General features: G+C 38.5%; 2 protein-coding genes and 1 pseudogene across 5 annotated transcripts in view; all 3 read right to left on the bottom strand.

Annotated features, from left to right (window-relative positions):
• Positions 1–28: 28 nt before the first annotated feature.
• Positions 29–11,315, bottom strand: LOC145503260 (uncharacterized). Of its 4 annotated transcripts, none has more exons than XR_014051452.1 (3): positions 10,573–11,315; positions 10,185–10,268; positions 29–320 (listed from the first exon to the last, which is right to left on the bottom strand). XR_014051452.1 is itself a non-coding variant. In XM_081482752.1 (3 exons), exons 1-2 carry the CDS (start codon positions 11,303–11,305, stop codon positions 10,214–10,216), a joined length of 774 nt encoding a protein of 257 aa, XP_081338878.1. In that variant the 5' UTR covers positions 11,306–11,315; the 3' UTR covers positions 29–329; positions 10,185–10,213. The 4 variants fall into 4 exon arrangements, 3 of the variants coding, with proteins under 3 accessions (XP_081338878.1, XP_081338879.1, XP_081338880.1); XM_081482752.1 differs by having other exon boundaries at positions 29–329; positions 10,185–10,254; XM_081482753.1 differs by having other exon boundaries at positions 10,185–10,254.
• A 127-nt stretch (positions 11,316–11,442) lies between these two features.
• LOC145503241 (beta-1 adrenergic receptor-like) lies at positions 11,443–12,692 on the bottom strand (annotated as a pseudogene).
• A 10,750-nt stretch (positions 12,693–23,442) lies between these two features.
• LOC145503258 (adenosine receptor A3-like) overlaps positions 23,443–27,653 on the bottom strand; it is a 5,052-nt gene continuing 841 nt past the window's right edge. The window contains exons 1-2 of the mRNA XM_081482750.1: positions 25,303–27,653; positions 23,443–24,736 (exon numbers count right to left, since the gene is read on the bottom strand). The exon at positions 25,303–27,653 is cut by the window's right edge and continues 841 nt beyond it. Of these exons, the coding sequence (XP_081338876.1) occupies positions 23,662–24,570 (909 nt within the window). The 5' untranslated portion in view covers positions 24,571–24,736; positions 25,303–27,653 and the 3' untranslated portion in view covers positions 23,443–23,661. The remainder of the gene's footprint in view (positions 24,737–25,302) is intronic.

Here is a 27,653-nt window from a genome sequence, read left to right as displayed (position 1 = left end):
TCTTATGAAAACACATACAATTAATTTATCACAACTTTGCTAAAGCTATTAGTTGCTATTCCATGTCGACAAGCTCACTTTAACATGTTTAGTCACGTTGAAATAATTTGAAAGATTTGTCATTTAAAACAACGGAAATAAAATCTTACTTTTCTAAAGCAAAAAATTAAAAGAAATCTTTGTAGTGCGACTTAAAATGTATTGATCTGTTTGCTTCTTTAGGTAATTTCAACCTCTTCCTGCTGTTCCTCTTCCTCTTTTCCATCTTCTGTCTTAAATTGTAATCTGTATTTCTTCACCGGATCACTAGCAGGTGAATCCTGCAAAGCCTGAGGAGCGAAGAATAATACATGTATTTCAACTCATCTAATTATACTCTGAGGGGATCAGGGCAGCTAGTTGCCGGATTTGGTGGTCTTGAAGGTTCGATGAAAGCAATCAATATTACAACACAGAGAACCTTCTCGAAACTAATATCACAATGACATACATCGCTAAGCAAGTCTTAATCTCTAAATCATTTGCCCTTGGATACGAACAAATACATCAATTGAAAACGCATGTGGTAGATAAAGCAAATATATAAACAATAGCCTCCATCTGGGGCGAAAATATGCTCGGATATTTGTCCGTGGACATGATCTGTTCCGAGATGCGAGCAGTTTTCCGAGAGCCAAGCTTGAGGAAAACTTTGAGGATTTATTCTCATGGATCATAAAAGATTTTCGTGATTGTAGCGTGACGTTACGGTAAAGGACCTCTTCACCCAGGTTTACGGTTTTTGCAACGCACAGTAGTACTACAACTGAAGGAAGTGCAAAAGGGGCAAAAAGAGATATTTTTATCATAATAAGAATAAAGATAAATTGCCAGAGCCCTCAGGAGTAAAACGTGTTCAAAGTCTTATTGAGAATTATCGCTGATTTAGTGTGAGAGGTCATGTTTACAGCAAGCAAAAAATCGAAAAAACTAAGATTGATTTAAAACTACTAGAACTGACAGTTCCAAAGAGCTAAAACGGGGACATATTGAAAAGAATGGTATAGCAGTCGGAATATGAAAAATTCTCTGATAGCAACTGTCCCGATTATCGTTCTTTCCTCTTTCCATCATAATTTCAATACACTATTTGATATATGGGGAGTCACTGTGATCTAGGCAGAGTACTGGTAGAATATCGGCCCGAGGTCTTGACCGTACGGATCAAACGCCTCGACGCCCGTACAAAAAAAAAAAAAGAAAGACGGAGGGCCGATATTCTCCCAGTACGGTCCCGAGTATGCATGGTCAATAAGAGATTACACGGCTGAAAATGTTTATATTTATATAAAACAAATCCCACAATCACGGACTGGAAAAAGCGCGCAATTCTCACTGGGAGCCGTCTGACGTTAAACAAATCAGAAGGGAAAGAGAGTTGGAAGAAAAAGAAAAGGATTAGTTTTGTTCTTTCAGGAACGTAAGCCATGCAACAAACAGCTTCAAGAATGATCGCGCGGGTCTCAAGAGTGATCACGCGGGCTTCAAGAGCGATCACGAGGGCTTCAAGAGTGATCGCGCGGGATCATTCAGGACAGCGCTCGCTCCATTTACTGAGAGAACATTAGACCGGCAATAGAGCAATCTAGTTGGTTGATTTTAGTTATTGGCCCTCTGAACTAACTCAGTCATGTTACAAACTTATTAAAAAATGACTCACAAGATTTTGTTTTGTTCTTTCTTTGTTTTTTTGTTTTTTGCTGATAGCGTGACATTTCAGATAAACAACAAATCAAGTTAAAATACATCCGAAAAAAGAGGGAAATTCTAAACTTTTCAAACAAGTTTTGTTTCAATTTTTAAGTCGATAGATCTTAGTTTTTGGTATATTTTGCTTATAATAAACCTGACTTCTCACATTTTATACATCAGAGACACTTCACATATTTCTTCTCGAAGGTTCCGGTATGAAATATCTCCTCCTTCTCACTACCAAGATGTAAGATATATTTAGTCTCACCCCCTTTGCACTTCCTTCAGTTATGGTACTACTACACATCGCACAAGCCTGAACCGAACACGTGTAATTCAGTTCCTGAACCTCCACACAACTAGAGAACGATCTTAGCGCCGCCACTGGGTACATGAATGATTTGAAGCGGAACCGGAACTGGTTGTGCCATGCGCAGTACTACCATAACTGAAGGAAGAGCATTCTCGTCCCCAGAGCCCACGGTCCTTCTGACCTGCGGCAGGGATCGAGGGCTCTGGCCGGACCCGATTTTCTGAGCATGCGCAGAGTATTCGTTTCGTATTCTCAGCCAATCAGATTTGCCAGATTTGACGGGAAGTCCGTGAATCGGGGACTTCCGGTGTTGGACCAGCCCAGAGCTCTATATCTCTTATTATTATTATTATTATTATTATTATTATTATTATTATTATTTATTTACTTATTTATTTTTATAATTACATTACATTCATTAAGTTACACTACCACACACTTCTACACTACATAGTAATTCACTTAATTACTTTACATACTACTTTTACATTCACATTGTATACTACACTACTTCACACTACTTATACTTAACACCCGAAACGGAAATAAATCAGTAAGGTTTACAACGCTTACAACACTACATAAGTGTCTCTAATTAATGAGAGGCTTCCACTTTCCTTTGTGGATTTTAAGTCGGTTGTTCTTTATGGCTATAGATAGTTCATTGGATTCTGTGTGATCTAATTTTATCATGAGATGACGCAATGATGGTAAAATATTCTTCAGACGACTGTGGTAAATAACTAGCTTTCCAGCGATGATAATATGATTTAAAAGCAACTAATGAGTCCTTTTTTGCGTCAATCCAAAAATTATGTCACAGTCGTTTAGAGAATCGATAGCAATGTTCAAGGATTTAAGCCAAAGAACAACAGACATCCAGAATGCTACAATGAAATCACATATACAAAAAAGATGCTCGAGAGATTCATCTGAAAATTTGCAAAAAGTGCAGAGGGGTGAATCAATCATTTTCATTTTGTATAAGGATTTGTTGGTAAAAATTATTCGATTTAGTAATTTATACCGAAAAACTCTTGTTTTATTGTCAAGCGTGACAACATGAGGAATTTGATAGATCACTTCTCAATTAAGATAAGCACTATTCTGAAACAAGGTACCAAATTTATGCCGTGCTGAAGGATACACCTGAATAATTTCTATAAGGTTCCAATACAATTTCGAGGAGGTGATTGAATCAAGAGGAAGAGTACTATCTTTTAAGGAAAGAGTGTACCTGAGCATGATATTCCGAGAGTCAACTGAAGTGTTAGCTGAAGTTTCAGCTGAAGTTTCAGCTGAAGTGTCAGCTGAAGTGTCAGCTGAAGTGTCGTCTTTGGAGTTGATGAGCTTTTTCCATGTGAGAGGAATGGAATTGAAGAGACCAAACAGTAACAAATAATCATTAAAATTTAGCCTTTCCGCCTTGAAAAAGGTCCAAGGTTTAAGGCTGCCAGTATTTTTTAAGATATTAGCAAGAGATATGAGACCTTTTGAGTAGAGCGTCTTGTTGAAAATAGGTTTACCACCGATGCAGAGGAATTGGTTATTCCATAATAGTTGATTTAAGGTTACAGTATACCTTCAGATCGGCAATTTTCTTCAAATTTGGATTTTTGGTTCAAACTAATGGTCGAAGAGTAATCTCTAATTTCTGAAAACAAAATTGAAAAAAACCTAATATTGGCGGAGAAATGGATGTTTTACGTTATGGCCGGAAGTAAAAGTTCCCTCTTGATTGACAGCCCTATAACGTGTATGCAATCAACTGAGACTACTTTCGCGGGAGTATTACCGATATGGATACCACGAATTGGCTGGCTACTCAGTTAATCAGCATTGTTAATCCAAGCATTTTTCGTATTAGATGTAATTCTGTTACTTTATAAGTAAACATGGACCACGGAAAACTCCGTTTACCAGTTCGAAAAAGCGAAGAATGAATGAAAATACATCAATGAGTGAAGAAGCGAAAGTTGGCCTCGCGGATGAAGCTACAGACGTATCAAGCGGGCAAAAAGATCGAGTCAAGAGAAGAGAAAGATTTTGTAAAATTTTGGAACTCGACAGCAATAACAGCGATGTTTACAGTGACTCTTTTGTTGAGTTCGATACCGATGAATCGTCCAACTCATTGAGATCCATTGGAATATTATCCATGCACATTTGCTCTGCCGCGCTTTCTTTTGTTTGTTCTCGTCGCCCAGCTACTCTAGCATTCGTATCCTTTTTCGTCTTCCCCATTTTGCCAAACCAGCTTCAAGAAAAACCCAGCTGTAGAAAAATTATCTCTCCGCCTTGAGCGCATTGCGAAACGCAAGGTTTTTTTGCAGATTCACGCGTAAATTTCACCGCCAGTTAATGGTAGTAAATTTTCCAAGCGCTGATTGGCTCAGTGATCTGAGAACCCAGTTGAAGGCGTTTGTGGGCGGAGTTTGTTTGCGAAGCAAGATATTTTTCTTAGCGCTGTTTTCTCGGATAAATTTTTCCGCTTGAAGCAGACACTTTAAAGAGTTACAACTCAAACGGAATTTGTTTGTTTGCCCTCAAATTTGGACAGTAGCTAGATTAACATATAAAAAACAAAAACGTGTCTGCGAATTGTTTATTTCGAAATATTTTTTCTCCCAGAGCGATTTTTGTACGATCACTTCACATTTTTTAAATCCTATTTCGAAAATGTTCTGTAACTTTTTACTACAATTGAATATGGAAAAACGCAGACACGCTTTTTTAGCGCTTTTTGTCCTGAAACCGAGGAAAAATATAAATTGGCGAAAAACAAAATTCGCTTTGACTTGTAGCTTCCAAAAGGTGATTAGGACGATTGCATTTAGTGGCCGTGAAAAAATTGGCAATTCATTTTATTTCAAAATTTTTGGTATGGTTTGATAGCCAGCTCTATAAGCTTTAATTTGATATAGGGGCTTAGGTATCTAAAGCTTAAACCGGACGCGCTACATCGCTTGGACGCGAGACACCCCTGAAGGTATACGGTAACCTTAAGGCTTGTTCACGGGACAAAATGGGTTTTACGGATAGATTGCACCAGACTTCGAAACATTCCCTATAGAAATTTGGAAGACAGCTTAGGCAAGTCAGCAACACTGAAATTGCGATGCAAGAGAAGCTTACCACCATAATCTTTCAGAGAAAAGGAGAGTATTTGCCTCGAAGGGCTAATATAATCTTCAGTATATTTTTTAAGACACATAATACGTTGCATAACGATCATTGTCTGAATGTGAGGCGTTCTCAATCCGCCGTTTTTATAGTCGGTTATGAAAGCAAGGCGCTTTATCTTATCCTTACCTTTCCAAATGAAGCTATAAATAGTAGAATCGATTAGCTTAATAATATTTTTTTGTAAGGGAAATGAGAGATGCACGAAACATAAACTTGGGTATGACAAATCTCTTCACAATTTGAATTTTCCCATATAAAGTGAGGTGTCTCCATTTCCATCTTTTCAAAGTTTTCGATAGCGATTTCAATATATTTTCGAAATTTAGTTCCTGTCTTTTGCGCAAATCATAGGTGAAATGGACGCCTAGAATTTTCATAGGTTTGTTAATTTTCTCAATGTTGATGTGTGAGGGGTTGTAATGGTTTCCCCCAAGCCACAGGGCTTCAGTTTTCTCAGTATTCAACTTCAAACCAGATCAGATACCAAATCTATCTAGCGTGATGGAAAGGCGTTCAAAGGACTTAGTACCTTGTAAAAATGTCGTCAGGTCATCAGCAAAGGCTGTTAATTTAATTTACCTGTTTTCCACCATAATTCCTCTTATGTTCTTGTCGTGCCGAATATTAATTAGCAAAAGTTCAAGGGCAATAATGAAAAGGTACGCTGAGAGCGGATCGCCCTGTCTTACGCCTCTACATACTTCCAACATTTGGATTGAAAAACCACTGTTTAGAATGCAGCTTGATATATTGCAGTATAAAACGGAAACCCATGAAATGAACGATTTACCAAAATGAACGAATTTAATGCTTTGAATAGAAAATACCAACTTAGTGAGTCAAAGGTTTTTTCGAAATCAAATGCAACCATAAGTCCAGGTATTTGTTTAATTTTGGTGTATTCCATGATATCGTCAATTGTGCGAACCGCATCAAATATCGTTCTGCCTTTGACATAAGCGTATTGATCAACTTGTATAATCGCTGGTAAAACGTTTGCTATGCGTATAGCAATGGCCTTCGAGGCGATCTTAACATCGACATTTAAAAGGGAGGTTGGTCGCCAATTCTTAATGTATCTCCTGTCTCTATCTTTCTTGACGATCAATCTAATAATAGCTTGTTTTTGTGAATTAGATAATTCACCATGCTCGTAGGGATAATTTAAGGTATCAGTGAGTTGATGACCTAGTAAGTTCCAGAAACCTTTGTAAAAGTCGGCCGTAAGACCATCATTACCGGGAGTCTTACCATTTGAAAACATTTGCAGAGCTTCATAACATTCCACGAGCGAAAGCTTGCCTTCACAAGCCATCATTGATTCTTCACTTAGAATCGGAATGTTGTTGTCTAAAAAAGTTGAACACAGTTCTTCATTTAAGTCAGGATCTTGCTTGCTGTATAAGTTCTGGTAATAGTCCCTTAGTTCATTCATTATGGATTGTGGATTAACCGATATTCTTCCTTTAGAATCAAAAAGCCCGCGAATGGTAGCTTGACCGGATCTTGAGTTTTCTAGATTAAGGAAATATTTCGAATTTTTTTCGCATTTTTCATACCAATTGATTCTAGATCTCACTATGTTGCCGCGCACAATATAGTCGAATAATAGTTCATATTCATATTTCGCAGCATCAAGGTCGTACATATTTTTTTCTGAAGGATCACTATTACACGACAAATCGCATTGCTTAACTTTCTGTTCAGCTGTCGCAAGACGGGCTCTGCGCTCTCTAGCTTTTTGCTTGCTGTATTTAATTGATGCTTGTCTAATTCTGTATTTAATTAAGTCCCATAAGACCCGTTTGTCATTAACATCTTTGAATTCGTCAAGCCATTCAGGATAATTCGAAGAGATGAGTTGAATATAAGAAGCGTCCTCTAAAAGGCTAGAGTTGAATTTCCATGCAATAAGAAGGACTAAATTTTTGCTTATCTAAATTTTTAAGCGTTAGAGTAATTGCCGAGTGATCCGACTTAATGGCAGGAATTATATTTGTTTCGATTAAATCATCTTGAATTTCCGTGCTAACGAGCCAGTAATTCAAGCGTCGTCTTACTAAGGGTTTTTTCTGCGTCCAAGTAAACTGCTTTTTTTCAGGTTTATGAATTCTCCAAATGTCGATGAGGTCATTTCTTGTCATTATCTTATTGATTTTTTTGACAGATGGCTTGGACTCGATTCTTCCTCCTAAATTATCAAGACTGGGGTCGAGATGGCAGTTAAAGTCGCCAGCAAAAATGATTTGGCAGTTATGGCCCAGATCCAAATTTTATAGAGTATTAGCAACACCATCAAAGAAAACACATTGCTCCTGATTGCTCGTCGGTGTATATAAATTTACGAGAATGAAAGGTGCATCTTGAACGAGAGCTTCCACAAAGATATATCGGCCCTCGCTATCCCCCAGCACGTGCTTGATATCAATTTGGAGGTTTTCATGGAAACTGAGAATGAGAACACCTTTACTATGATTTGTGCCGTGCGCAAACAACATTTTACCTCGCCATTGCAGCTAAAATTGATTTTCAGTCCCTTGGGAACTGTAGGTTTCTTGCAGAAAAGCGATGTCAACCTTTTGTTTCTTAATCCATGTTGAAATTCTTATAAGATTAAATTTGGAAATACAGTTAACAATAAAGATTAGCGAAAAAACTGAGCAACGACGTTTCGGTGTCATCCTGGCACCATTTTCAAGTTAAAAAATATTTGTGCGAAAAGTAAACTAATTTATACCAATGGTAGAGGTGCGAAATTGAATAAATTAAGATTAAGATAGCTGTTCAATGTTCATGTTCATTCCAATGAGGTGTCAAACACTGGTAATGAGTTCAGTGTCTGTTCAAAGCCTAAACAAATACTTTTGCGCGAATGGAGTCTGACTGTGTGTTAAGGCTCGGTTTCTTCTTGTGAATCCACAACATTTCGGGGATCAAGCAATCGAACTTTCCCTGACATTTCTTTAGTATCTTAAAGTTGTTAGTCAGGTCACCAACTGTATCAACTCGGTGTTCATTTTGAAGGTGTTTTCCGATGGCGGTAAATCGGTGTTCCTCAATGCGCTTGTAAAGATGACGGCTAGTGTAACCGACGTATTCTGCATCACACAGATCACATATATAGTTATAAACAACGCACTGTTGATTGATCAAAGGTGGTTTTGGCTCTTGTACTTTGAGATCATCGCCAATTTTACGGCTTCTGAACACCGGCTGTAGTTTGTGATCAAGTTTATTACTCAAGTCCGAGAGATGTTTCTTTACTATGTCCGCTGATTTCTGGTCTTTAAAAGGCAGGACAATGCGGTAGATATTCTCTGTTGGAGGCGTCGATCTTGTGTCTGGTGACATCACTGAATTAACGAAACGGGTGATGGTGGAGTTCACAAGAGAATCTGAGTACTTGAGGTTAGAAAAGATCAGTTTAAGGCGTTCGCATTCTGTTGAGAATAGTTCCCATGTTGAGGACAAGCGGTAAGCACGGTTTAACATGGTTTTAACTAAAGATCTTTTATAGCGGTTGTCGACATGACTTTGGTGGTGTAAGAGGAGACCAGTGTTTGTGGGTTTACGGTAAACACTTGTTACCAGCTTGCAGCCCTTCTTGCATATTTCAATGCCGACAAATGGTAGCTTACCGTTAGATGCGATCTCCATGGTAAAGGATATGGATAGATGACAGTTGTTCAAAGTCTTCAGAAAGGCTTCTGCGGTTGGTATGTCTTTCATTGTGGCTAGTGTATCATCCACGTAGCGTCTGTAGAAGTCTGGCAACTTGTTCTCGTTTTGTAGCTTTTCCTCGATAGAACAAAGAAAAGTATTGGCCATTAGGGGACCCAAGGGAGAGCCCATCGCTACTCCATCAATTTGTTGGTAGAGTTGACCGTTAAATTGAAATAGCTGGGCCTTTGTTGCTACTGACAACAGTTCAATTAGATCAGCTTTGCTGATGTTTAGATGGTGTGTTTTGTTGAACCAGTTGTCAACAAAAGCTCTGTCAGCAAGGATCTCGATGGTTTCTTGTAGTGGGACGTTCGTAAATAGCGAAGAGACATCATAAGATACTAGGATGTCAGATTCGTTGAGGCTCAGATTGCGAATCTCATCAGCGAAGGAAAATGTGTCAGATATTGTGTAGCTGTTGATCGACAGGGGTTTCAGTTTATCGTCGAGCCATCTCGCGAGCGCGAAGTTGTAAGTACTTGTGGCGGATAGAATGGGCCTCATCGCCAGTTTTTCTTTGAGTCTTTGGCAGACCATAAAGATGGGCGAGTCGTGATCCTTTCGGGCAAACTGAGTCGGCAATCTGTTTTGGGAGAATTTTGCGCACGACAGATTCAAGGTGTTTCTCTTTCTGCAGTAAAGGGTGGTAGTTTTTGGGCGGTCGTCCACGCGTCTTGGGTCTCTCCGAACTTACGGCGGTAAATTTAGCTGTATCGTTGATGGAAGATTCACTCAAAAGGCGAACATATTCTACCTTATCCATTCGCGCAAAAGTATTTGTTTAGGCTTTGAACAGACACTGAACTCATTACCAGTGTTTGACACCTCATTGGAATGAACATGAACATTGAACAGCTATCTTAATCTTAATTTATTCAATTTCGCACCTCTACCATTGGTATAAATTAGTTTACTTTTCGCACAAATCTTTTTTAACTTGAAAATGGTGCCAGGATGACACCGAAACGTCGTTGCTCAGTTTTTTCGCTAATCTTCATGTTGAAATTGTTTTACGTTTGTGAAAGTCACGAATCCCTCGAGCATTAAGGACAACAGCTTAAAATTAAAATTAGCCATTTTCAAGTGAAAGTGTTATAAATAAGATCTTACAACAATTGAAAGTGGAGCCTAGCGAACAATACTTGACACACCTATTGAAATTCTGAAATTCTAAAACCTTTATGCACACACACGAAACAAAACACACAACAACGTACAGCGATATACATACCCACTGCTCCAAGACAAGTTGTAAGGGCGTCATCCTCTCCAGGCGTCATGTACGCCCAGCAGCACAACAGCTATTGAAAAATACCTGCGTATATCATTGTTAATTAAAAATAAAAAAAAACAGCTCTTGCATAATTATGGAAAGCACTTTACAGAAATAGCTATTCGAATAAAGACAACAACAAAGTGAAAACTGAGTCAGAAAAATGGATCGTTTGCTGGGATATATTTGCCACTAAGATATAGACGGTCGGGCTGAGCTTTGCTAAAAATCGCTTTTAAAACTCTTCGCTTTGCCTCCTTAAATTTAGACATTTGGGCCTTACGCAAATTGTACAACTCCTTACGAATGTCTTCATACACAGCATAGTTAGTACCCTTTAACTTACTTCGCGCCAGCTCCAAAACTTCCTGACGGTCAGAGCAGCGAAGAAATCTGGCCAAAATTGGACGTGGGCTCTTTCTGTTAGGTTTTTCAAGACGATGAATGGGTTGAAACTCAATTCTCTTCTGTGGTTCCGTCATCGATAGTTCGTCTGCCATAAACTTGTAAATAACTGCCGCTGTGTCCTCGCTTGATCCTTCACGGGCATCAGAGATGTTGTCATTTGAAGTAATCTTTTCTGGGATGCCTACAAATTTAAATTTCTCTCTTCTGTTGTAGGTTTCTGAATACAGAATCTGTTTGGGCAGTTCGTCGATGTTCGAAGAACAATTATCTTTGATGTCGTAGGCATTCTTCTTCAAATCTGAAATATCGTCTTCACAAAAGCATAAACTTTCTTTCAACTCATCTACCGATTTGTTGATAGTCTTGGTTTTTGAGTCGAGAATGGAGACTTCTTTCTCAAGTTGGCTCATGGACATTTCGATGCTAGATACAGAAGTAGAGAGGTTGTTCAGACGAAGTTCAATCTCGTCTAGCGTGTCAAGCTTGGACAGTTTAGCTAAGATAAGGTCGACTTTCTCGGCCAAACCTTCCGCCATTCCGATAGCTTCGAGAATGGTGTCGTCGCAGCTGGAACTTTCTTTCCTTTCCTTTGCCCCAGTCAAACGCACAAAAACGTCAGGTAACTTTGGACTTCTCAAATTACTTTCAACAGTAGAATTCAGCTTATCCATGAACAGAATATTAGGCAAAGTAATAAAAATTTCTGCGGATAGTTGCAAACACGTCTTCACTCTTCCACGACACGTGCGTTTTCCTTCATAGAGCTTGCTTTTTTATAATATTTTTCTATTTTTTTGTCTACCCCGTATAAATTAAAAAAAAGAAAAGATCCCACCTCATCAGAATTAAACAAGGACAACAAATTTAAAACATTCAAATTTCAATAAGTTTTCAAACATTGGAATAGCACGCTGGTATTTGTTTTTCATAAATAAATGGGTGTCTGCATTTTCTAATCCATTTTGCGTAAATGTTCTGTTTTTATCATAGAGGTGTTTCTTTACATCCCCCATGCGGCTCTGCCTGCCTTGTCGGCTCGTGCTCATCGCCCAATGGTGGAGTTCTTTGTCCTGCATTTCCTTAGCTTCTGCAGTAGTTTCTCGTGACAACAACTGAATCAAGGCTACGCGAAAATCTCTTAATCTAACAGCGTAAATTAAAGGATTAAACAACGAATTCAAAACAGGCAATAAAGTAATTATATAAGACGCAGTAACCTTTATATTGGAAGGGATTCTTTCCTTGAAAGAGACCAGAATAACAGCAGAGATATGTGATGGAATATAGTACAGGGAAATAACAAGCAATACATTAACAGTCGTGTAAAAAGCTTTCCTTTTCTTGAGTAACTTTTCCTTGCCGGGCTTCTAAAGAAACTTGGTTAGCAACAATTTGTTTTTTGTTGCGACAGACTTCTTTGTATACAGGGACATTGAAGTAAATGTGGAGAATGATTAGTAGCGTTTCAAAAACTATTAGAATTGCTGTTTGCGAAAGGTCTGCGCTGAAAAGGACGATGGCTGCAGCCCACGCCAGAGTAGACGCCACGATGATGCGAACTTCAGTGACCTGGGTCTCGTGTGTGAAGGGGTGTTTTATCGCAACATAACGCTCGGCGCTCGTCAAAATTAAGTGGTTAAATGAAGCCCGTAAACATATTAATGTGACGCTGTTTGATAGCTCGTTTATGGTACAAAACATGATGTCACCTCTGAGAAGTAAACTTAATTCGTTTGCAATAGATAGCGGTTGAAGAGCTAGTCCAACTCCAAGGTCAGTTGTTGATAAGCAGGCGAGTGCTATGTTAGATTTGGTGCGAAGCTGTGGTTTGGTTTTCACTGCAACTATCACCAGCATGTTGAGCAAAATTATGAAAGGACAGGCGAGAGCGTTGGCGACCATTCTGGTGATGAATACAGCGCGTACATCAGGAGAAATGTTCGCGAGATTTCGAAGATAAAGGCAGAAAGTAGAACTAGAGAAAGCAGTGTTGCTCGTAGTGTTATTCATCTTTGCTCCGATCCTGACTCGTCAAGGCTTCTTCACTTTGCGTTGCTGAGTTGGGTTTCTTGCGTTTTGCGCTTTACTTGCTAGTTTCCATGATGATTTGTATAAAAGTAGAATTTCACACTTTTGATTGTATCATTTCCCTTAGTTTGAAAACAAATTATTTTAATCACCTGTCTACAATTTAATGAACTAATTTGCATCATTTCATTAGCAAACTATGGTTAAGTGTCTGGCAATTTTTAATCTTCAGTACACGTGAGCTAAATTTATTATGCACTGGGAAAAAGATCTTCAATAGAAGGTAATCAATAGATATATATCACAGGAGAATTTTGAACCGCTAAGTACATCGAGCAAGCGGTGATTTGCAATGTTTGGTCGTTCCCTTGTTGTTCTTAACACTTAAGCATTTTTCGTACCTCGGTTTCTGTACTAAGAGTTTAAATAATGGCATTAAAATATCTGAAATATTCATGCGTTTACCATGCAAAATTTTGTGATTTACAATTCTGTCTGACACCTCGCCGCCACAAGGGTCGCTGTTTTCCAAATAGGAAATATTCTTCTTGTATTGTTTCATTTTCTTGTAGTGTTAAAAATCTGTGTTATCTATGCGTTCCTACGATACACAGAACTTGTTTAATACTACTATATGTTACGTTCAATAATGCTGCTTATTTTCGCGAGAGATGATGGTCGTATCGAGAGGTGATTGTCGTTTCTGTTGGAGTCATCCTAACAGCGTGCAAGAAACTGTTTATTAAATGTTATTTTTAAGAACTTAACTCTATCTTTATCTATATTTTTGCCGTTAGTCTTAGAACTAATGTGTCCTCCATACGCGTGTATCTCAGTCTTAGGCCGGGAATCAGTTAGCCAGCAAACAGGGTCAATTTCCAGCCATGTTTAGTGGCTACGTTTGGTCAATAAAGAATGATTCCAGTTATAAAATTCAAACAAACGTTTAGACCAAAAAGAAATTTAATGGCTTATACATATTCAAGGTGCAATTTGTCAAGCTTTACTGAAGAGACTTTTTAAGTTTCCGGTGACTTTGGACTGAATACCTATTTTGCCAACACTTACACGGAAATTCCCTCGTCTGTTCTCTTTGCGCTTCTCAGTTAGCAGTAGTGCAATGTTAAAACTGCATTGGTAGGTTGTCTTCTAATTAGTTTTTTTCCTTGCAAAAGTTGAAAGCTCTAGATGAAATAGGATCCCTGAAATGGAATCAACTCAAATCAAATATAATCAGTATATTTACTTATTTTTTAATTCCTGTTATTATCCGTCAAACAGCTGTGAGATGAGCACTCTCTCCCAGGCATTGGAGCGCTTACATGCTAGACGGGGTAGTCCATCTTTCCTGGGCACCCTGTCTACTTGCCCGAGGCATCCTTCTAGGAAACCTTTCCTTTTTAAACTTGTGGATACGCAAAGCGTAGAAACGTGTTTGATGCGGGGACTCCGATATGCAAATGTGTCACTCACTCACTCACTCACTCACTCAGGTGTAGACACTGCTCGTAATTAGTTGGCCCGAACGAGAGCGCCCGAGTCCGACGCCAGGTTGGAATAGTAACCGCGCCCGACGCCATATTGGAATAGTAACCGCGCCCGACGCCATATTGGATAGTAACCGAGCCGGACGCCATATTGGAATAGTAACCGTAAAGTCAGTGCGAGCCTACTACTCAATGCGTCCATCGTGCTAGCCCGAATATTGATGATTTTGTAGCCTTTACACGACCATTAATATTACGTGTTTCGCTGAATTGAAGTGGAGTGACTTCGAATGTTCGAATTAGTACTATGGCCAACTTAAAGGGTGAATTTCAGGAATTTTTGAGTCGTCCAGGCGTTCAAAATGACCAGGAGATGTGCATTTGTTTGCTGGAAAGTGACCTGAAAAGCTGATGTGGTAAGCTTTGATGAGAATGTGTCTTATTCCTCGACCTTAATGAGCTTATATGAGCGAGACGAACAACTTTTAATGAACGAAACAGCTATTGAATATAAGACAAACATCGGCACCATTGTATAATATTGTAATTTCATTTTTATAATTTAGTAAGATCTAAACCTGAGGCCAGCCGAAATATTGTTTTAACTCTGCGACGTTGTCTCAGCCTTGCAGTAGTGACGTATTATCGTTTTACTTTTCAAGTTGAATGAAATGCAATGAAAAACGTTTGTGAGCTCGTATGACTTGAATACATGCAAATTTTTTCAGTAGGCAGATCAACATCAAGATCTGGGTGTGAGGGAGGGGGGGGGAGGGGGCAAAGTAGTCTATGATTTGTTGTGCAGGAGTGTCCTATGTGACCCAAGAACCCTTAGCCTTTGCCACTCCATGTTCTGCTGCAAGTTTGCCACCCTAGCTATTCTGAACGTATGTCTTTGTAATATGTGTGCAAAAAAAAAAAAAAAAAAAAAAAGCCAACGAAAAAAGCTTACACTTTGTGAGTTAAGTGCGACCTTGCATGGTACAACCCCGCTTCTTTTAACAGCATTTAATAATACACCAGTAATTGCAAGTTCACCAATATGTTTCATCTCTAGATTACCTAATACACGAGTTTGGCCATAGGTCTCCTTTGATTTCCTTATAAACGGTTCCTGCCGGATTACCCCGCTAAACGAGGTGTGAAAGACCGCGAAAGCGGCGTTATATTCCGAGTCAACTTTTCATACTGCCTCTGGTGGCAATTAGTAGAGTGCAAAATAATAGCCTTAGACATTGAAGAGCAGCCGCCAGCGGATCCCACCTCAACTTCTTCATTGTTCTCCATTTACAGTGTTTACATTAGTCAGTATTATAAATATAAAAACAGGAGTAGTTTTTACATATGGAATGAACCAAAATCAAATATAATTAGCGGAATTTTTAAATCCTGTTATTTTCCGTCAAACAGCTGTAAGCAGAGAGCTTTCTCCCAGGCTTAAGGGGAAAGAACAACTCGTCTCATAAAACTCATAAAATAAAATGAATAAAAATAAACAAATAACTAAATGTAACTGCACCAATGTAACGCTGTTCCCACAAGAAGATAACAGCAGGACAAATAACAAAGTTTTGCAGGATCGTTGTATAATTTTTATAATTATAGTTATTTGTACTTTTTTTTTTTTTCTTTTATTCGCACGCCTTTTTCTCCTGCCGATTATGAGAATTTCTAACCTTCTGGATTTTGAAATAATTACCTTTCTGCGGAAAAATGAAATTTTTGGGATTCACGTAGAGAAAAAAAAGAAAGAAAATTATCAGGTTGAAAAGTGATCTGAAATTACTATGTAAAGCCTTAAATAATGTGAGGCTATTTTTTCCTTTTGTTTCCTTGAACTTTCTTTTTTTAAAATTGTGCTACATTGTTGTCTGAACCGACTCTAATATATAGATTTAGGCCAGCCTAAATGCGTAGCTCCTGGGCCGGGTTGCTCAGAGCCCAATTAAGCAAACCCAGGAAGAGGTAGAATTTTGATTGGAGTTTTGTAACTTTGCGGCGACGCTTTCTGTATATTATTGAGTTTTAATAATCACCATATACACAAAACAAAGCAGCAAAAAACATTTGTATAGAAGAAAAAAATATAATCCGGTTAACTTTCAATCCTGGGTTAGCATTCACCGGCTTTCGAACAATCCTGCCTTGTTTTCATCAAGTTAACCTGACATGAGCCTGGGATCCCATCGGAAACCAGCACCTGGTCAGCAGTCAGCTTAAAAAACACCACTTGACCTCGATGAGCTGTAAATTTGAGCCCGCGATATGGTTACGTGATACTGGTGAGAGGATACCTTGTTTTGAAAGGTGTCAATTGGTCATAACATGGATGTCCAATATCAAAGAAGTACACGGTAAACCAATGCCGCATGTCTCTGTCAACCTATTATTTGGAGAATGGCCGTCATGTTGCGCGACTCCGTCGTCGCCGCCGTCGTCGTGCGTACGCGCCCACGAGCAATACCGCTAGCCATAATAACCATGAAAAAATCCATTCATAGGTTTCCTCTTCTTTCCATATGAGTATGGGGCTCCGCATGGCGGAGCCTTCGGGCCGTCAGAGTTCCGCTATAAAAAAATTTCATCCCCCCAAAATTAACAAATGTCGACAAAGTTAAAACATGAATTTACAGAGTTTATGAATTCAAAGAAATATTTATCTGCAGATTTTCCGCTTCCTTCTGTTTCTTCTTCTTGACATGTATAACATGTATCGATGCATGCCTCTCGTAGGCCCTGTTTACTTGGGGGGAGGGTGCCCAGTATAAACGAACTACCTTGGAAGAGACAACTTTTCATACGCAGTGCTTCTCGAAAACGATGTCGTCGCAATGATCTCGTGATCTCGGTTATCGAGTCTTCTGCCAACACAAATCCAAATTGACTGATATCTTTAATTCCTCCTTCGTAGAGTTGGCGGGGATGATTCAAATGCGTTTTCACAATGAAACCTCCGTTTTCAATTTCCTCTCTGCCGTAGTGTGGACAGCGCCTTAGGTTCTGCTCGAAATTGCCAGGCATCCGCGTCCGACTACAATTTAATGGAGATGAGAAAAGCTATAACCGTGAAAAGGGGCACTGTGAACAAACCACCAAGGAAAAAGCCCAACTTCGATATATTAAAGTTCAGCTTAAAACAACAGACGTCAGCACGAGGCTCCGAAGAATAAACACAGCGTTTGAGGGGTCTATTCCAAGGAGCCTCTTGCCGAGGTCTGTTGTTTTAGACTGAATTCAAATATATCGAAATTTGTCTATTTGCGATTAAACTCATCTAAGTGGCAAAGTGGAACACGCGAGCAAGCGATATCAGCAAATCAAAGTGAAGGAGCCTTGACGAGTCAGAATCGAGAAAAGATGAATGTCACTTTATTCAATACCACATCGTCTGATTGTGGTTTTTCCCTTCCTCCTATAAATCCCCAAAACACTTACCTGACCTTCGCACTATATTCATCGCTAGAATCCTCGTGAACGCTCTCACCTGTCCTCTTACCACTGTGCTCAACATCCTGGCCATGGTGATGGTGGCAGTGATAACCAAGCGACACCTTCGCACCAAATCTAACATAGCACTCGCCTGTTTAGCCACAACTGACCTTTTAGTTAGTATAGTTCTTCAACCTCTACTTATTGCTGCGGCAAGTTTACTTCTCAAAAGTGAACCCATGTTTTGTACTCTAGGAGAACTAACAAAAAGTGCCTCATTTATATGTGTATTGGCTTCACTTCATCATTTGGATTTACATACATACATACATACATACATACATACATACATACATACATACATACATACATCATTTTTTTTTTTTTTTACGCAGGTCGGTATATAGGCAGCATAAGCTGATGTGGACCTGCGGTTAATTGGGAGTTACAAAATAATTAAAAAAGAAACCTAATAAACTTAATAATTACAAAAACGAGTAAAATTCTAAAATATGATTACAAGTTAAATTAGAATTCCTAAAAATATCTATAATTTGATAAATCTTTAGTGTAAATTATTGCTGATTGGTTGAAAGAGGTTCTGTCAATAACTGTAGAAAGATAACGAAGTTTGTTTTAAATCCATGGTGTTCTTCTATGGATTTAACTGATTGCGGTAAAGAATTCCAAGCCATTGCAGATCTATGTTTGAACGACAGTTTTCCAACATTAGAGTTCGGTCCGTCCAGAGTAAGTTTAAAGTTGTCTCTCATATTGCGTAAGTTAGGACTTTTCTTAATGATTGTTGCAACTTGTTCAGGGCAAAACCCGTAGTAAGCTTTATGTGTCAGACAGAGAAGCCTCTTCTTGTAGAAATAACTTAATGATTTCCAAGAGGGTGGTATCTGTTGTTTGAAGATGAGTTTGGCCGCACTAAGATGAATTTTCTCTAGACCGTCTAGTTTCGCTTCACTGCAATTTCCCCATACACTTATTCCATAGGTCACACTCAGAAGAATACCCTTAAAGTAAATTGGTTCTAATATTTGGCAAGGAAGGCTTTTAAACCTACGTAATAGCTTCACCTTCTTAGTCATAGATGTTGTAAGATCTTTTATATGGTATCCCCAGCTTAACTTATTATCAATCGTGAACCCAAGACAGTGCGACTTATTAGCAAAACTAATTACGTGATCACCCAGCTTAATTGGTCTTAGAGGACCAAAGCAATCTTTACGGGTAAGAAGCATAACCTCGGTTTTATCAGGATGAATAGTCACAACGTTCCTATTACACCACTTAGCTATTTCAGTTATTGAGGTTTGGATCTTGGAACAGACGTCATCAATGGAATCGCCAATACAATATAAAGTTGTGTCGTCAGCAAACATTTCCATCCTTCCACAGCTAGGCATCTGTGGAGGATCGTTGACATAAATACTAAAAAGCCTAGGCCCAAGTACTGAGCCCTGAGGTACACCGAATTTGACTTCCGCTTCACTAGATCTTTGACCCTCAATCTCAACAAACTGCTTTCTCCCAGATAAATAATCAATAATCAAATTATACACATTTCCTGAAATTCCACAGGATTGGGGTTTAAGAACCATTGTTTTATGACAAATGGAATCAAATGCCTTTTTAAAGTCGATAAACAGTACACCCACAATTCTATTTCTATCCAGCTCTTGTCTCCACACTTCGGTCAGATGCAGCATTAGAAGTTCTGTAGATCTATTTGGTTTGAAACCCCATTGGTTTTCGCTGGACAGTCCTTTGTTTACAAAGTGACAGTCAATATAATCCCCTATAATACTCTCGTAAATTTTGCTCGGAATGCTCAACAGGGAAATGGGTCTGAAGTCACCTCTTTCAGAACTATTTCCCTTTCTGGGTACAGCTTTTACTTTACTCATTTTCTATTGGGAAGGATACTTTGAGGTTTTTAGACTTTTTTCCCATAACATAGGATAGACCGACAGTTACAGCATCACCCCCTAGTTTGAGTCCTCTTGCGGTTATGTTGTCAGGACCACACCCTTTTCCAGGCTTAACTCTTTTGTCAATAACTATTTTAATCTTGTGAGCATTTAGTTGTAATGGCTCAGCAGTAGGAGTGACTTGATAAACATGGTTATGTTGATTTACACTGTTATCCAATAAGATACCATTTGCAAGTCTTTCACCAAGTTTAGAGAAGAAATGGTTTAAGCTTTCTGCCTTATCTTTAGCATTAGTTATGATGTTTCCATCCTCATTTTTGATTGCACCCACACTGCCCTTTGTTTTGCCTTGCATTTCACGTACCACCGTCCAGAAATCACTTGAGCTGTTAGCATTTTTAAACTTATCATTACAATAGTCTGCTTTGGCTTCTCTCATGATCTTAGTCACGTGATTTCGTTGTTGACGATACAGTTTCCAAGCTTCTGGATCACCTGGATTACTTTGAGCTCTTCTTAGCAGGGCATATCTTCTATTCATCACCTTCCTGATGTTGCCATTCATCCACTTCAAACCATTAGTGCGCACTTTTACTTTTCTAGTTTACAGATGATCAGTCATAACGTCCTTACATAAATACTCCCAAGCCTAAGCAACATCATCTACGTCATCAAATATCTCACAGACACTCCAAGGTGCCGTACTGAGATCATGTCTGAGTTTGTCGCAATTAAGGTTCTTAAAGTCTGTCACTTCTTTTATCACTAGACTTGATTTTTTCTCCGCAAATTAACTACAGCATATACAAGATGGTGATCAGAAATGCCTGGGGCATAACAGCCTGCAATTTTCACCTTGGATTTATGACAAGTGAAGATTAGGTCTATGATTGTGTTTGAAAACTCTGTAGTTCTTGTAGGTTCTTTAATGACATCCTCTAAGCCAACATTTCTGGTAACTTTCAACAAGCGTTTTCCCACACTTGACTTAAATGTCAGAGTTGAAGTCACCCATGACCATAATGTTAGATCTTTTTAGCCACAAATCATCTAAGATTGCATGGAACTTGTCAAAGAATTGGTTGTCAGTTGGAGGTCTGTAGAAAGTTCCTAGTAAAAGTCGTTGAGATGCAAGCATAAGATCAATCCACACTTGCTCAAGGTCACTTTTTGAGCAGATATCATCCCTTTCAATGACATTCAAACAATTCTTGTAATACATTACACAACCACCCCAGGAATTTCCACATTTTCTGTCTTTACGTACCGATTTATATCCATCAACAGATATTTGGTCATCTTCAATTTTGTTGTTCAAGTGTGTTTCAGTTAACCCCAAGATGTCAAACCTCGTTTCTTGGAGAAGGAATCTGATTTCCGACATTTTGTTCGGCAATCCATAAACATTTAAGCGGGCGACCTTTAGACCTTGCGTGTTAATTAATGGCTCCAGATCATTGTAAACCTGAAGGTCGTGTGTGTGAAGAACTTCCAGGGTAGCGTCATCAACAAAGCTGTGGAGTGGCTCAGGATCACTAGGTACTGTGCAAGTGGGGCATATCCATGGGATTTCATCTTCCATTTGCAGTCTGCGATACTCGTTTACAGAAACACCTCCACATTTTATGTGGCACCATTTTGAACAAGAGTCGCAGTTTACAGCACGATGAGTCTTCGCGACTGTCCTCTTGCATACGGCGCACTTGGCTGAAATATTTACAGTAGCCGTTGGACCGGGATTAGGACAGATATCTCCGCTCACTGTAAGTCGCGATAAGTTAAAGCAGGACTGTGAATTAGGATAAAGTGAGATACGAGTGGAAACAAATTTCCGACCACGTGTCTGCTTCATCGTTCGACCAGCTCGTGAAAAGCGACTGTTCGAAAGCGAAAATAGTGAAAAGTGAGTGAGTGAATCATCCTTACCAACAATTTCGTATGTTCTACTATATAAAGAGCTTTTTAGTAGACATATGAGCACAGTAGTCCTTGCGATCAACAACAAAATGGAGAACCGAGAAATCACACGTCCGTTCGCCATGACCGCCGAACTTTGTCTTGCGATTTATCACCCCTTTGCATACGAGGCCCTGGTCACTGAAGTTACACGATAACCATTGTACTGCTATTTATTTCCTTCTAATATCTGTGCTCTGATTCTGATCTCTTTCAAGGAAAGAATCCCTTTCACTATAAATGTTACTGCTTTGTATGCTTTTACTTTATTGCCACTTGAGCTGGATGTGGCAAGTCTCGGTTTTTAACCCCATAATTTTCTTTTTCTCTATCGCGGACAACAAGATTACTTTTTTACTGCACAAAAGCAATGATTTTCAAAGGTGAATAAATGTGAATGTTTCATCATGGAGCAACAACGGAGAAAAAGCGAATCTATTCTACAAATCAGACAAAACAAGTTTAGAATATTTTCATAAAAAAAAGTTTGTAATTTTACCCTGATTTCTCAAAGTTCTAAATTTTGTAAATCTATTTCGTTCCCCTTGGAGGTTGGACTGCAAGAAGAGAAGCAGCAGGAAAAAAAGGGGAAAATATTAAATAGTGATAACGGAAAACTTTGTTATCTATCGCGCCTCGAACTTATCGAAGCTACTGTGTTACATGATTGCAGTTAAAATTGTGTTTATTTTCTTCAATAAGAGGCGTATAAAATATGCTTTCTCCCTCAACAACTAATTGACACGATCTCACAGCTGTTTAACGAAAAACAACCGGAATAAGGAAGATACTCTCGTTATATTTTATTCGAGCTGATTCCATTTTCACTTTATCGATAGCTTGCAATTTTTGTTTTTGTAAAAAAAGCAAATTACTAAAACTGCAGACAGAGTAGACGAGGGCTAAGAAATAATATTTCGTGTAATGCCGATGTAATTAGTATTCCGTAAAACTTCTGTGGACATTCAAAAAGTATTTTCAGTAAAGCTTTTTATTGAGCAAGCGAAGCCGCTAAAGATGGCTGGAAATTGATTTTGTTCTCTCTGAAGACTGCCTGTTGGTTAGGCGGTACACAAGAAATAGCGGACACTTTAATTCTTAAACTAAATACAGGAAAATTGCTACTGTTGGAACTTATTAAAAGAAAAGAAAATTTTACCACCAGTTTCTTTCAAGCTGTTAGGACGCCTTGAACAGAAACGACCAACAGTTTCGCGCAAATGAAAGCAACATTATTGAAAATAATATTAAATAAGTTTTGTTCGTCGGTTAAACGTAAAATATCAAAGGTAACACACATTTTTTCAAAAACGAGAAAATGCAACAAACCAACATGATTAATTCCTGCTTGTAAAACAATGACACTAACATGTGGTGTCAAGATATAATTAGAAAGAATTTTCAATCATTAAATGTTGGTAAAAGCATTAATATATTAGATAATTCATTGCCATTATATTACTTAAGAGCGTGTCCATGAAAAAACCGGGCAGAACCAGGCAGGGGCGCAAAATTGCGTCTAAGCGACACGTATGCAGTTATTTCTTGCTTCCATTCTATTTTACACCTGAAAACTTAAATTGAGGGAGCTTGTGAGTTGAATCTTGTATCGACAAAGTGAGAATGCCTCTAGATATAGCTCCAAAAATATTTGAAAGAAGTGTCTCAAGTGCCTCTCTTCGCCACATTTTTACCTGTAATCGATAGGAAAATGCTTAGCTAGATATTTCTTGTTGATTTCAAATTAGGTTAAGACAGAAAAACGGCTTTTGTGTTTTAGTAAATGTGTTCATAAAACGACCATAAATCCTAAAGTTCTATGTAAACAGTACCCCACAGTGGCGGATCTAGGGGGGGCCCTCCCCTTATTTTCAGTGAAAAAAATTGCAGAACAAAGAGAAGCCGGCAGGGCAAATAAATATTTGTGCTTTTAAACTGATAGTTGTAGAACGTGATACAGGAAATTTCTAGTTGTAGAAATACTAAACCAAAGATTGCTATATATATATGCATAAATTTGTGCCAAGTTTTAGCGAAATCGGTGATTTGAGCTGTATCACTTTCTGCTTGGTTTTCTCATGGAAACGCTCTTAAGTGGAGAGCTACCTACTTTGTAGGTTTATTTCGACGGATGATCATTGAGTTGATGCCAAGAAGAGCTAGGGCTTCGAATCCATGAAAGAATTAACAGGAGAAACAATTCGACTGCCTGATCGTGTCCATCACTGCCTGTTTCACTTCTTTCATCTTCCAACAGTACAGGAATGGATTCAGGGTGGAGTTTAGTAAAAGAAGAGTTATTGGGGCATGCAGTGCGAAAACTAGAGGTTTATAAACTAATATGGCCATCACTACAACAAATGGAAGATAACAAGCCAGTAATGTTATTTGCACCCACAATGCACTAGACACTGTCTTTCGGTAGCGTGCAATATTCAATGGAGTTTCTCCTCCATTCTGTTGTCCTTGATGAACATGCTGTTGTACTTGAGCTTGGTGATGGCGAAGTATTCGGTAGATTTTCATGTAACAGCTGCTTGAGGCTATTATACACAGGATTACTTCTGTAGCAAAGATGCCAGAGCCATAAGGGATGTAAAGAAATATTACGGCATTCGCAGTGTTTGAAAGCCAAATTATAACCGCAAGGACCCTTACTCTCCTCAAAGTAACCACCTGTCTGTACCGAATCCCCAACTTCAGGGCGAAAAGTCTGTCCACACTTATTGCAGTCAATGTCATCAAGGATACTCCACAGAAAAATGCACTTGTTGTATTGAAAAGTAGTACAGAATATAAACAATGTTTGGAATGCTCAGTGGACAACAAAACGTTAACGTAAAGAGGCTGTACAACGAGACCCACACAGAGATCGGTGCTCGCAAGGCAAGCCACCAACAGCTTTGATGGCGGATGAAGTGATGACACTTTTGGAAGAACAGCGATGATCAGAACATTTCCCAAAAACGCGGTGATGGAAAGAAAAATATTAATTGCTGAAAAAATGATCTTTTGCTTTGGTTCGGTAATAGACGTCAAGCAATAAAACTCTTCAATTGTAGTTTGGTTAATAATTTCAGTTAAGTTTAACATTTTATTCTTGACAACGATTGTTACACTGTCTTTTTGTTGGTTTAACCAAAAGTGTAGTGAAAATCCTCTGTCCAAATATAACTTTTGCTTCTTGAGATTCCTTTGCCTCTTTAATATTCCTTAGTCGTGTAAGTCTCGTGAGACCATTTTAGGGTTTTGTTTTTCGCTGAAAGAAAAAAAAGCATATAATAAGCTGCAGCAAAGTTTTTCCATCTTCTATTAATTTCGCCATTTTCGTCCTTAAAAGTTGCTTCTAGGTAGCTTTGGCGAGAATTAGTGACCTTTTTTCTTTGAGCAGATGTTTCCACCCTACATTGAGTTGGTTAGATGCTTTTCATGATGATACGAATCAAAAGTAAACTCGGAAAGCCTGTTAGTGATGCTTTTCTCGAGGCTTTCTGAGACGTTTAATTACTACTCGGATATTTATATGCCTAGCCTAAACCTTAATAAGTTTTTTTGTGCGATCACTGGCAAGTCGTGGGTGACAAATTAAAGTCGGCGTGCATGGATCAGCACAAATATCAAATCATTGAAACATTTCGCTTATTCAGAGTTGAATTTAGTAACAGGAAAGTAATGATACATCTCAAGCAAGGCCAAGACATTGTATTTGTCCGGCAGTAATCCAATGACGGAAATTATAGCCTCAGCTATACCGCGCAGAAAATAACAAGTCAGCTGCGCCATTTAAAACCACTTTGGCTTGAACGAATTTGCATGTGTAATTACCTTTAAAACAGTCCAAGCTGTTTAGCGTAAACTATTCTTCCCAGGCCTGGGTTGAATCTCCTGGTTCAGCAATGACCTCGTGTGTCTTTGATGTTAGAAATCAATTTTAAACTTTAAAACCTTCAAACAGTAAGGAAATCTTGAATGTGAACGCCCAAACTACTGTGCATGATTTATTCAGACCAATTTCGTTCTTTCAATTGAAAATGCTATAAGCGATACCCGGCTGTTATGCCAACGAGGTTTAGGCTTCTATGTAACGCTTCTATTTTCATGTAAATTTTCAGTCAAATTAGATGATATTAGCTTCCATTAAAGATCGAAACGAATCTTTATCTTTTTTTTTTTTTTTTTACTGAAATTCAGAATTCGAAAGGAGAGAATGGTAGTTTTGATTGAATTTCTTAAATACTTTATCTAAGCGCTTCGGTAGTGCTCATGCCATTATTTAGATGGAAATTCAGATTCGATTTCAGTCATCTGCTTGATCTTCTTTTATCATGGCGAAACCGATACACAAACTGTAATCCTTTATAACAGCAGTAACGCACCTGCCGCGATGTGAGGGGAAATGAAACTTGCATTGATACTTTGAGCCAAACAAAATGTACTCGGAAAACCACAGCGAAATGAAATGTTTTTACCTCTTGACTGAGGCATATAATTTCTTATTGTGTTCTGCTAGACCCAATGATTAAGGAAACCGGCATTGAATACCATTATTCAAATTATTATGAGATAAAATTTCATCCCATGAATTTTCATCCCATTTCTCAGCTATCAAAATAGGTCATTTTTCTGCTGACAATTACTTACAATGTTCACCAATTTTCAGCTGCCACTAAAACCCCATCCAGACTGTATTTTTTGGTTGCTTCGTTATATAATAAATGCTGGATTAAAATTGCAGTACGTATTCTGCACGAGACAAGCTGTAAACCATACTGGTACATGTAGAGAAATTAAGTAAATAAATAACGTGTTGCGAAAATTTAATAGCTGTTTTGATTTACTTATGCATATCGACATATGCGACATTTTTTACGGGAATTTAAAAGGTTTATTTGTAATATTTAGCACAATTTTCACATTTTTACTTTTGAAAAGTGTCACTCCGAACTTTGTAGGAAGCACGTTTGGTGTTTCTTTGAGTGGCATTTTCTTTCATTATATTTATTTCTTCTTCAGAGCGAGAGGCGGCCATTTTGAAAATTATAGTCGGAGGTGAATATTTCACAAATAGATTCCATGTTGCCATGCTTCTGACCAGTATTAGTGTAAATCTACTAGTGTCCTATCACGAATACTGTTCTGTGATTGGCTTCGCGTACCAGTGTGCGCTTGTTAAAAAAATGACGGCCGCTTCTTGGCATTTTCGAATTGTATGTGAAGAGGATTTAGATGGAGTTTTGAACAACTAGTAGATTTATACTTAAACAATTAGATTATTCGCCCTCGATTTCTATGCGTGATAGAAATCTCGTGCTCCTAATCTAATTGCTTAATAGATCACAGATGACGTCAAAATGTGGTAAGAACAAAAAAGTGGCACACGAGGCGATAGCCGAGTGTGTCACTGATGTTGTTACCACATTTTGACGTCTTCTGTGATCTATTACTGAACAGACGCACGGCAACATGGAATCTATTTCTTTTATATAATAAAGAAACAAACTACTACAGAAAAGCCTTTTTAACTCGTGAATTGCGCATGCGTAACACGAGTTATCGTGATCTATGGGAAAATGTGTCGCTCGCTCGATGGGCTGTAAACATTTTGCAAATGAGGTACGCTCGCGGCTTACTTTTAAATTGCTGTTCATCTTTAATTGAAATAAGCTGTTTTAAAGGTCTAAATTAAAAGGTATAACTCAAAGAAGATTCGGCCACCGAAAATGAGAACATCGAGGATCGTAAAATCGATGAGCAGCACAAGTTTTCACTGGATGCGGACTTCGTATGGATTTTACAGAAACGGAAGTCCTTGAAGTACGGTTACGGTATGGTAACTGCGCATATAGCGAGCGAAATGGTATAAACACAGAACATTTATTTATTGTATGGCTAAAAACAACAAAAAAAAAAAAAAAAAAAAAAGGAAAAAAAAATAACGAGTCACCTTCCACCCAGAGTCCATCGCGGAACCTTTCCAACCGCAATCTTGTCCACTACCCTCTGTGCTACGTGAACATTACCCGAGATTTAAGGAGAAAACAAACATGAGAATTAATTAAACCGCTGATCTAGAGGTTAATTTGTCCTTCACCGAGCAACTGTCAGTGAGTACATTTGGCATTCGTGGATTTTTCTGACGCTCGACAGTGCCTTTTCACATGTGTTCATTCGTCGGC

Source organism: Orbicella franksi, chromosome 11 (assembly GCF_964199315.1).
Source record: "Orbicella franksi chromosome 11, jaOrbFran1.1, whole genome shotgun sequence".
Taxonomy (NCBI): Eukaryota; Metazoa; Cnidaria; class Anthozoa; order Scleractinia; family Merulinidae; genus Orbicella; species Orbicella franksi.
This window is presented reverse-complemented; position numbering and strand designations above follow the sequence as displayed.